We start from the raw sequence: 12,128 nt of genomic DNA, 5'->3' as shown, positions 1-12,128 counted from the left end.
ACTCAAGCGATTAACTCACAACAAATTAACTTAATTATAAAAATTAATTGCAGTTTTAATCGCACTGTTGTTAATAAAATGCCAATGTAAACTAATTATAAATATTTTTGGATGTTCTACCTTTTCAAATGTATTTATTTCAATTACAACACAGAATACAAAGTATACACTGCTCACTTTGTTACAAATTACAAATATTTGCACTGTAAAAAAGATAAAAGAAATAGTATTTTTCAATTCAACTTGTACAAGTACTGTAGTGCAATTTCTTTATCATGAAAGTGCAACTTACAAATGTAGAATTATCTTTTTCTACATAACTGCACTAAAAACAAAATATGTAAAACTTTAGAGTTTACAAGTCCACTCAGTCCTACTTCTTGTTCAGTCAATCGCTAAGACAAACAAATTTGTTTACATTTATGGGAAATAATGCTGCCCATTACTTATTTACAATGTCACCTGAAAGTGAGAACAGGTGTTCGCATGGCACTGTTGTAGCCAATATTGCAAGGTATTTACATGCCAGATACATTAAACGTTTCTGTGCCCCTTCATGCTTCAACTAGTTTCTTTTTTTTCAGAGCAAATATATGTAATAAAAAATATTATTAAAAAAGAAGGGGCTTTTTATTCTGTGTTCTAACTGAAATAAATATATTTGAAAGTGTAGGGAAACATCCAAAAATATTTAATTTAATTGGTATTCCATTGTTGTTTAACAGTGCAATTAAAACTGTGATTAATTGCAAATAACTTTTTTAATCGTTTGACAGCCCTTCTGAAAACTGTTGAAGCTTTACATTCAGACTGCCTCACAGATTTCCATGTCATGTGTGCTCAGTTCAGAAATAAATCACCAGTTCAACAACCTCATGCTGCTCTCTGACTTTGAAGTTTGTTTCTATCTCATGCATCACCAGCAATAGAATATCTGCAAGCCAAATTATGCTCTGTTTTACCTGTGCATCCAAAATAATTATTTGTTGCATTTAACTTATGCATGAATTGCCTTAAGTTGCTGATACATTTTCAGCTAACTGTGCTCTTAACTTTAATATTCATTCAGTAATTTGGCCTTTATCATGCTGGATGTCAGCTGCCGCAGGAAGTTTTGCCACTTGTTTCATTAAACCCATTGTCTGTACATACTAACAGAGTTGGCATGTATTCTGTTTGCCACTTTATTCTTCCTATGGCACTCAACTCATGAAATCAATCAAGTAAAATGTCAGCATGTTCTGTTGAGCAGGTTCAGAAGTTGAGGGATGGAAATCTGGGAAAGAAAACCTTCTCTTTAGTGGCTTTCCTCCAATCTGTTGACCGCTTCTACATTTAAAGGGATACTGTGAATCAAATTTGGTCCAAAAATTAGATTTCATTAGAGGATGCAATAAGACCTGTATAAATGGTTCCATATGTTTTAAATTACAAGGAAACTGATTATTTTTTATACCAGAGATTCCCCTTCAGTGTTTGCAAACCAAACATAACTGCACTGAGAATCTGAAAATGAAACTGATGTCATTGATGTGCAGTGTCCAAGACGAGAGTTGCAGAAAGTAAACAGCATAAATAATTATAAGTAAACTGTATGTTTCAATTTCCAGTTTATAGGCATTTAAATTGATGCTGTAAATTAGGGCCTGATCCTGTCAGGAATTGAGCTCCCTCAACTCCCCTTACCTTCAATGAGAGTTGAGGGCATTCAATGTCTTGCAGATCTGAACTTTGTTTGTTTGTTTGTTTATCAAAGAAATTTGTTTCCAGTATCTGATTTTAAGATGAGGGTTGTTTAGTTACATATTTATTGTAGTGTACTTTTTATTATAGTTTCTATAAGAAATTTGTTATTTTATTAGGATAACTTATACATATATAATTACAGTAGATATTTTTTATTAATCCATAACTTCTGAATTTGTATGTATTTCATGCTATTTATTTCTGTCGCACATATTCTCCATGTTGAATATTGTAATGAATTCTTATTTGTCTATAAAGTGATTAGGATAGTATATATAAAACAAAGCTAATAACATTGCTATAAAATCAAATAAAGTGAGTCAACATACCTCAATACAAAGCAAAAATATAAAAACATAGATGGGGAAAGAGGAATTGTTGTGTATTACATTAGTTTATTAAAATTATAGATTACTGGGTTATTTGTTAAAATGTCAGATTTTTTTATTTGTATATGAGATTATTATAGTGAAACTCCTTTTTATAGTACATTCTCTTATTGTTTTTAACCGTCTTTTTATTTATTTTGTATAGGGCATTCAGAAGTTGGCTAGTCAATACTTAAAGAAGGATTGGCCTGGAATTAAAACAGATGAGCGAAGTGATTATAGGTAAATTAACAATTGGGGCTTTTTAAATAGCTGTTCTTACATTGCCAATTTGTGGAATTGTTCTACACAACAATGAAGAACTGTCTTCTGTAGCTGAAATTAATGTTCTTCAGTGCTTGCTCATGTCGATTCCATTGTAGGTGTGCACACGCCAACGTGTGCAGTCATCAGAGATTTTTGTCTTAGCAGTATCCATAGGGCCGGCTGAGGCACCCTCTTGAGTGCTGCACTCATGTGTCATTATATCAGGCACCACTGGCCCTACGTGTCTCAGTTCTTTCTTACCGCCTGTGGTAGTTAGTCAGTGCGCCTTTCCTTGCATAGCAAGGGCTAGCACAGACTTCAAGCCATAGGGCCTTGTAAATAGTTGTTTACAGTAGTCAGTGTTAAGTAGTTGTTAAGAGTTAGAAGTTAGAGTTCCAGTGGGGACTTCTCCCCAGGCGGGGCATGTCCCAGTCTCCCGGGTTTAAGCCCTGCGCGGACTATAACAGGCCTATGCCTGTAAGTGACCCCCGACAGCAACTGCCTCAATTGCTTGGGGAATCACATGTGAAGAACAAGTGTTCTGTTCTGGGCATCACCAATGCCCAGAAATAAAATGAAGAAGCTTAGCTCCCTGGCACTGGACAAGAAAGGCCATGGGGCATCAAGGCCGAGTTTGGACTGCCCTGCCACTCCAGAGCCACATGAACCAGCCTCCCAAGTTGGGGCCCTTAGCCCCTTAAAGGATCTGCCACCGACTCCTGGGAGCAGTAGGGACCCAAATTTCTGGTGGCATCGATACCTTCCCAAGCTCCCCCGGTGCTGAGAGAGCAGAGGCCTCTGCCCCCGCGCATGCCTCAGGAAACAGCAAAGGCTCCCTGCAAGGACAAGCCAGCTGCTAAGAGTGTCCTACTCTGTAAAGCAGTGCATACATTAACAGTGTTTTATAAGTTATTAGTAGCAGTAAAAGTAAAATATTCCTGTCTCCCCTTTTCCCTTTCTCACCATCTTTTAATGTTTGCTTGTTTGTTTGTAGGAGCATGTATCCGGTTTGGAAATCATTTCTAGAAGGTACAATGCAGGTGGCCCAATCGCGGCTCAATATCTGTGAAAACTACAGAAACCTAATTTCTGAACCTGCCAGGACAGTCAGATGTTTTAAAGAACAACAGTTAAAAAAGGTATTTTCTCTCTTTTTTTTTCTTTGTATTCTTTGTTTAGAGTTATTGCGTTTATAAGTGTGCTGTTCAAGACTAGTAGGGATTGTAGAGCAGTAGAAGTATTTCTGAAGAATCTGTATACCTGTTTCTGCCTGTTCAGCTGTGTTCCTTTGTAGAAGTTAAACCGTTAGTTTGTATTGAATCAGTTATTCATAATAATTGACTAAATATTCCAGAATGAAGTTTTTACTTGACTTGAGGGTAGGGTTACCAGATAGCAACTGTGGAAAAACGGGACGGGGATGGAGGGTAATAGGAGTCTCTATAAGAAAAATTCCCAAAAAACTGGACTGTCCCTTTAAAAACGAGACATCTGGTCACCCTTCTTGAGGGTCAAGTAAAGAGGGTAAAAAACCTTGTTTGCAAATCTAACTTCATGCTTTGGCAATCAGATTGAATTGATCTAATAGTGGCACAAGTATAGAAAAAATAGTCTACTTTGGAAGTGGTGTTGACTTTTTCCAAATGAGTTTTCGGTAGAATAGGCTCTGATTTTAAGTTGCAGTGCATTTTAAACCTGAGGGAGTGGCACATGAAGTCTCTAAAGATGTTATGGAAGTGGAGAAGACTTAGGGATACCAGACAGCAAGTGTGAAAAATCGGGATGGGGGTGGGAGGTAATAGGAGCCTATATAAGAAAAAGACCCCAAAATCGGGACTTGCCCTATAAAATTGGGACATCTGGTCACCCTAAGAACACTCAGTCACGTCCTATAAAAGTTGGTACCAGAGGCAGTCTCATGCATTCATCTGTACAGAAAAATTCATAAGAGAAAATAAACTGACTTTCATTTTAAAATGTTTTATTACTTACTACAGTGATATAAGAAGATTCCAGGAGTTCTCACTGTTATCACTCTGCAGCCTAAAATATCTGTAAAGTAAATGCTCTTGTAAAGTAAGGGTGATGTGATGGAAACAGCTACAAGCATCTTTGCAATCTCTCTTTTTGTTTAGAATATCACCAGGTTCAATCGTCGCTGGGTTTCACAGTCTGTTACCATCCAGTTTTTACGTTATCAACCGTTTTTGGCCTTTTTACACACATGACTTTACAAATTACATCCATGCAATGCACAGGCTTTCAACTTGTAATTTTAATGTGATTTACACCTTAACATGTGCAGTGAGAATGATTCAGTATTCAATATATTTTTAATCAGACCTTATGTGGAATCTGCTTTTATAAATGATCTAAAATGTCTTTTTAAATACAGCACTTCTTGTTCATTTAAGCTGAATATTTTTCATGTTCTAATGAGCTGTGTATTATGAAGAGAAGCTAATTATGGACCTCATTGGAGTTTGGGGTGAGAGTAGTTGTAATTTGAGGATTGCTAAAATGACGTTTTAAAGAGGGAGCACAGACTATAAATATCAGCATTGCAATGAGCAGTTTGTGTCTAGAAGTTACCAAAAATGCTACCTTCTGATGTGCTCTCTATAAGATAGGCCAAAGGCAGGGGGGACAGGAGGTCAAGTAGAGAGAGTGCTGTTTGAACACATACTGCAACTGTCCAAAAAACTGCTTGTGGTTGAAAATGTTTAGTCTGCCATGTAACAAGAATGTTGCTCATTTAGAGGGGGACGACAGGTAAGTTTTTTATTTACATTGTTTCCCAGAGGTTGATCATAGGGAGTTTGTCATGTTTAATTTGAAGTACTCCAGAGCCTGTATCTTTCTCTCTCAAATAAAGATGTGACAGTTGCAGTGTTCTTAGCTAGAATGAGCTGACATCCCACGCTGTAACTTTTCCAGATGCATGGGATATAAACTTCTGTATGTCTCATCATAAGCTCAGTTGCCAGTTACTGTAGTGGTCCACCCACTATGTGAGACATTGATTTTTCTGGAGCTCAAACTCTCTTATTGCATGTGCTTATTTTTCTGTGGAATTTTCCAACAAATATGGTAATTTCTCATGTTTTAATTAGTTTGGTAAATGGCTCCTGCTACTGTTTCCATAAATACTGGAAGTTCAGGGAGTTTATGAACCAATGACAGAGGTAGGAAAGGAAGTCTTTATTTTAAAAGTTTGTAGTAGTATTTTTAAGAGTTCCCTTTCTCTGTCACTTCACCCTCACCATTCACCCTTAAGCCATGATAACTGTTCTTCTGGCTAAAGAGAGCTGGATGTGGCTCCCTCTGGAATTTGTTCACTGCTTCTAAATTAGTGGGACAAGTCCTTGGAGGAACGATAGAGTACTTCCAGTCTGAGAGAGCCTGGGATCATTGTACTTTTTATATAGCTCAGAATAAGAATGTACTATAGAGCATAATTCAGTATTTTCATAACAAAATTAATGTTTTAAACAGTGCAAGTGTGGATAAAGTACAACATAATCTGCTGGGAGCCAGTTGTTTTCTTGGATTTCCAAACAGAGTTAAGCACACAGTTGTTCTTATGATATTTCTGACCTCTGTCCTGGTTAAAAAACCTAATGAAATTCAGACCTGAAGCAAGTAAAGCACTTCTGATACCATACTGGAAGACATCAAAGTAAACTTCAACTTGAGACAGTGACACTTGAGATGCTGTCTTATCTACTACATCTTTTCTCCCAAGCTTCTACCTCCTTGGTAATGGGACCCTCAACAAGAAACTTCACCTCAGCTTTTTCTGGGTCCTGATCATGCTAAATTATAGCAACTGCAGGCAACTTCAAATAAAAGTCTGTAAAGTTTAATAGTTAGAAGGTTAGATGCAGGAGTTTCAAAGGTGCATACATAGAGGTAAAAATCATTGATACAGAGAAAATGAAACAAAAACACATCTCTTCCCAACTGTAAACACAGTTTTTTGCGTGTTTGAATTAGTCTATAACTCGAGGAAATCATGTTCTATCTAGTGCAGATAGAGTTAGTTACTTTGGCTTCATTAAACCTCCTGAAGAGTCAGTTTGAGATGCTGATTAAGTACCTTTACCTTTTTGTTTCTCTATTTATGTTCTGATGTTCCTCTGAGATTACATAGTACAGTGTCAGATTTTAACTTAGATAAACTCATATTGTTCATTGCTCTTCAAAAATTTTCTTTAGGATTTCTGGGCAGTAAAGTTCAAATACATATTAAAATCAAAGAATTTTTTAAAAGTATACAACCCCTCATCCCTCCCCCCCCCAAAAGCCATCCCAAACAAATACTTTTGGAGTTCTTTCTCCTGTGAAGTTTTTACTCTTCAGCAATAAAAGCCCCTTACACATTCTACTTCATTTTATTTTTATATGTATCTGTATAGGTATAAACATGGTCAAGTCTTACATATTCTCGTTTTGATTTAAATATTTTAAAGAAAAACTGCCTATATAAGGGCTTAGGCACCTTAACTCTAATCATTATTGCAACAAAATCCCAATAGTCTAAAATAATCAGACAGGAACTCAGCACTCTTCATAAATTCTATCAATTTTATATTAAGTCTACACTTCATTGGTCTGCTCATTTGAGGTGATGGTTTTAATATGAATGGACTAGATTTTCATTTCCACTAGCCAGAAGGAAATCTGATTATTAGTGGGAGAACAGATTTCTGTTAAGAAGGGATATATTAAAAATTCCTTGCTAGGCACTTGAATTCTTGGCAGATTTTGAAGAGAGGATTGTACATATCCTGGGATTTTTGTTGCTGTTGGATATTTTCTCTTGAACTGGTAGAGCTTTTTCCCTAAACCTGTATTCAATGCAGATTTCAACCAGAAAGGAAGTTGAACTTGAAAACTGCCAGTACTGAGAGGAGGGTGGTATAATTTAACGAAACTTTATACTAGGATACATGACATTTTAACATTTAATAACAGCAGATCTTGAAATATGTATCAAGTAACTGTTACAGGTGACAGTCAATAGTTGTTTTTTTGTTTTTTTTAAATGGTTGTTAACTGTTCTGCCTTTAACAATATGTAACTAAAGTATGATGTTACATCATTGGATGGTTGCACTTAAAGTGTAACACCAGGCTGATTATAAAGGAAAGAATATGGGTTTACAAAACAGCCTGTTGGTAATTAGTATAATGAAAAAGGAAATGTAGAAAGCCTTTGAGTACAATAATTAATCTTTGAAAAATACATTTTTGAGATTGTCCTATTGTGGCATCAGAATTTTAATTCGGATATTAATGTTACAACCGTTTTTCTGCATTCAAAGGACAAGTCAGAATATTTGCATATAAATAAGAAGATGCATATCGCTTTACTATAATAGGGTTGTTCATACAGGGCAGGGGTCCCCAATGGTGCCCGCGGGGGCATCTAAATGCGCCCGCGTCCTGGCCGGCAGTGGAGCGTCCGCCAAAATGCCGTTGAATTTTGGCGGCATTTCAGTGGTGACTCCTCTCAGTGACGTCACTTGTCGGCAGCAAGCGGCGTCATCGAGAGGCGTCACTGCCAAAATGCCGCAGAAATTCGGGGGCAACACCTCTCAATGATGCTGCTTATCAGCAGCAGGTGGCGTCATCGAGAGGCGTCATCCCCGAATTTCTGCGGCATTTTGGCGGCGACACCTCTTGATGATGCCGCTTGCTGCTGACAAGCAGCGTCATCGAGAGGCGTTGCCCCCGAATTTCTGTGGCATTTTGGTGGCGACGCCTCTCGATGATGTCACTTGTCGGCAGAAAGTGACGTCATTGAGAGGCGTCGCCGCCGAAATGCTGCCAAAATTCAGCGGCATTTCGGCAGATGCTCCACCGCCGCCACGGTCCTTCGTCTGGCGCCCACTGATATAGGGTCTGATTCAAAGTCTGTTGAAACAAGTGAAAAAGACCCTGAGATATCACTGGACTTGAACCCATATAGTGTAATACTTGTGTGCAAATCTTGCCTACTCAAGGTTGAACAGGTAGTTTAAACGAAAATAAAAACATGGATTTATTATTTTATGAAGCAGGATGTAATTCTGGGCATTGATGTCTTCTGAGTTATTTCTGGGGCAGTATGTGTTTACTCCCATTGAACAATTTCATTGCTGTTCCTGCTTTTTCTCCACACACTGTTTTCTGTCAGATTAAAATGTACATTATCAATGCTGATTATATTTTTATATTTTACCTATGCAAACAGATGACATTTTTATTTCACCTCTCTGTGAAAAGCTATGATTTTTTTAAGCTTTAGGTATAAAGAAAGTTGTCTTTGTGCTTGATAGTAATTTCCAATTTAACCCTATGCATTGGAAAGCTCTTAACATGCAGCTTGAAACAGAAAAAAACCCACATTTAAAATAGTATTTAACAATTCAGAATTAATCGGTTGTATTTCTTTCTTGGATTCAAAGAGAGTATATTATTTTCTCTGCTTTCAGTTTTGGGGGAAAAGGAAAGAGATTCTCAAATTTTGTAGGTATTCTACTAGTATGATTTTCTTTTTCCTAGCATTTTGAAAGCAAGTTGTTTCACTGTGTTCTGTCAAGTAGACTGATACTTGAATCCATCACATATTCTGAAATGGCTTTTGTTGTAAAAATATTTTCTATACTGCAGTGCATGGTTTTAAATGAATGTTGGTTAAGTTGGGAACAAGAATGTATAGTAGGAGTATGAAATGCCTTTGTGACCTTTTAAAAAATTAAGATGAAAGAGAACATAAGAATGGCCGTACTGGGTCAGACCAAAGGTCCATCCAGCCCAGTATCCTGTCTGCCGACAGTGGTCAATGCCAGGTGCCCCAAAGGGAGTGAACCTAACAGGTAATGATCAAGTGATCTCTCTCCTGCTGTCCACCACCACCCTCTGACAAACAGAGGCCAGTGACAGTTATATTTATTTACAGTTGTTAGTGCTACCTTTTTGGTGCTTATCCTCAGTGTTAGAAATGATAGAGTCTTTTCTATAATCGCTTAAGCAACAGAAGTACAAGAGTAGTTGTACTTATTTGCGTGAAGTCACTAGTCTCTAAGTCATTTTCCATAATCCCTTCTTTGGCATTTCCATACTGCATATGGGTTATTGCAACTAATTTCCCCATTAAGAGCTTTCATAAGAACATAAGAATGTCCCTAGTGGGTCAGACCAAGGGTCCTTCTAGTCCAGTATCCTGTCGTCCGACAGTGGCCAGTGCCAGGTGCCCCAGAGGGAATGAACAGAACAGATAGTCATCAAATGAACCATCCCCTGTCGCTCATTCCCAGCTTCTGACAAACAGAGGCTAGGGACACCATCCCTGCCCATCTTGGCTAATAGCCATTGATGGACCTATCCTCCATGAATTTATCTAGTTCTTTTTTGATCCCTCCTATGATCTTGGCCTTCACAACATCCTCTGGCAAGGAGTTCCACAGGTTGACTGTGTTGTGTGAAGAATCTTGTAAGTATAACATTTTAAGCAGAGAGACAAGGTGAGTGAGGTATGTAATGTCTTTTATTGGACTAACTTCAGGCTTTTGAGCTTACACGAGCTCTTCTTTAGGTTTTTGGAGATAAGCTTTTGACCTCCATATAAGCTTGAAAACTTGTCTCTCTCATGAACAGACGTTGGTCGAATAAAAGATATCACCTCACCCGGGGTGAAAGTAACTTAAAAAACTTACTGGTATACTGGAGTCCTGAGCAGGGGTGGGGCCTCAACCAGAAGAGACTGGGCCTTTAGAGCCCCAGGCCCTTTAAATCAAGATTTAAAGGGCCAGGGGCTCTGGCTGCGGTAGAGAAGGCTGGGAGCCCAGACCCTTTAAATCATTGCTGGAGCTACCAGCTGTGGAGGTGGCTGGGAGCCTAGGGCTCGGGGGCCATTTAAAGACCCCAGGGCTCTGGCTGTCACTACCGTGGTGGAGCCCCAGGCCCTTTAAATCACTGCCTAAGCCCCTCTGCCGGAGTCCCAGGGTAGCAGTGGCAGCTGAGAGCTCCGGTGGTGATTTAAAGGGCCTGGGGCTCCCGGCTGCCGCTACCCGCAGTGGAGCCCTGGGCCCTTTAAATTGCCAAAGGAGTCCCGGGGGCTCCTGGCTGCCACTGCTACTCCAGAGCTCCGGTAGTGGGGCTCAGGCGACAATTTAAAGGGCCCAGGGCTCCAGCCGCTGCTACCGCCCCGGGCCCTTTAAATCGCTGCTGGAGCCCCACTGCCGGAGCCCCCAGGGTAGCGGCAGTGGCCCAGGGCTCTGGCGGTGATTTAAAGGGCCAGGGGCTCCCGGCCGCTGCTACCACAGTGGAGCCCCGGGCCCTTTGAATCACTGACAAAGCCGCGGGGCTCCCGGCAGCAGGGCTCAGGGGCGGCTCCAGGCACCACCACGCCAAGCGCGTGCCTGGGGCAGCAAGCCTTGGAGGGCGCTCTGCCAGTTGCCACGAGGGCGGCAGGCAGGTTGCCTTTGGTGCCATGCCTGGGAGGGTCCACTGGTCCCATGGCTTCGGCCGACCTCCTGCAGGCGTGCCGCCAAATCCACAGGACCGGGGACTGAAGGCAGCCTGCCTGCTGTGCTTGGGACGGCAAAATACTTAGAGCCACCCCTGGCAGGGCTCTGCCGGAAATTTAAAGAGCTCGGGGCTCCAGCCGCTGCCAGAAGCCCCAGGCCCTTTAAATCGCTGCCTGGGGAAGCCGGTCTGGTCCGGCACACCGACTCTTGCCAGTATGCTGTACTGGATCATACCAGCTTACTTTCACGTCTCTACCTCATCCATCTTGTCTCTCTAGTATCCTGGGACCAACGCGGCTACAACAACACTGCATATTTTAAACTTCATGAGTTAAATAGTTGCTAATTTTTTTTTAAGAGCAATTGAGATAAAAAGATGTTGGTTCTTTGTTTTGATTCATTTTAAAAGGTGGACTGAATCTATAGTTAACCTAAAAGAACTTGTAGAGCATATGGATCTGTGCAAGATTTATTGAACAATAATAGTACAATCATATTAATTCTATTATAAGCTTGTTTGTTGTATTCTGTTTTGCAGTGTGTAGACCAGTTGACAAAGATCCAGGCTGAATTACAAGAGACAGTAAAAGATTTAGCTAAGAGCAAGAAGAAGTACTTTGAGACTGAACAGATGGCTCATGCAGTGCGGGAAAAAGCTGATATTGAGGCCAAGTATGTTCTTATAATAGCAACTCTATAATTAAATATGTGTATATAAATATCATGTTTGTCTTAATCATTACACTCCATTTTGTTGTAAGAGCAGGATACTAGCTCTGAATAAGCTTGTGTTGAGGGTTGCCTTACTTTGCTTTCATACATCCTGTTGATCAAGCATGCATCTTGCTTCACAGTTGAATATTGTTTGGGAAGTGTTTGTTTTGCTTTTATGAGGTTATATGTTTGAGGCTGTAGCTTTCGCATACCTCTTGTCCTGTGGAGGTAATCTTACCCGTCCTTTCAATAAAACACATAACTTGCACGTTTCCATTTTGGGCTTTGGCCTGTATTTTTTCACAGCCTGTTGCAATTTTATCACTTTTATTATTATTATTATTTGAAAATCCCTCAAACTTGTTCTCCAAGAATGGCAAAGTTGTGTACCTGGCATCTTTAAAAGGAAAGTAATTACCTGTTACGGGTGTTCTTATAAGGGAATGTAAAAGGATGCTCACTCACTTCTCCTTAAAGTTTGAGGTATTTTCTTTTATTCTTTTTCATTTTTAAGAACA

The 12,128-nt window shown here is 39.6% G+C and overlaps 1 protein-coding gene across 1 annotated transcript in view; it reads left to right on the top strand.

Annotated features, from left to right (window-relative positions):
* The window catches only part of FCHSD2 (FCH and double SH3 domains 2), a 243,459-nt gene that overhangs the window by 129,026 nt on the left and 102,305 nt on the right, over nucleotides 1–12,128 (top strand). Inside the window, exons 4-6 of the mRNA XM_050930407.1 lie at nucleotides 2,281–2,357; nucleotides 3,376–3,520; nucleotides 11,435–11,568. Of these exons, the coding sequence (XP_050786364.1) occupies nucleotides 2,281–2,357; nucleotides 3,376–3,520; nucleotides 11,435–11,568 (356 nt within the window). The remainder of the gene's footprint in view (nucleotides 1–2,280; nucleotides 2,358–3,375; nucleotides 3,521–11,434; nucleotides 11,569–12,128) is intronic.

This window comes from Gopherus flavomarginatus, chromosome 1, assembly GCF_025201925.1.
Source record: "Gopherus flavomarginatus isolate rGopFla2 chromosome 1, rGopFla2.mat.asm, whole genome shotgun sequence".
Classification (NCBI taxonomy): Eukaryota; Metazoa; Chordata; order Testudines; family Testudinidae; genus Gopherus; species Gopherus flavomarginatus.
Note: the sequence above shows the minus strand (reverse complement) of the source record. Positions and strands in the feature narration are given on the sequence as shown.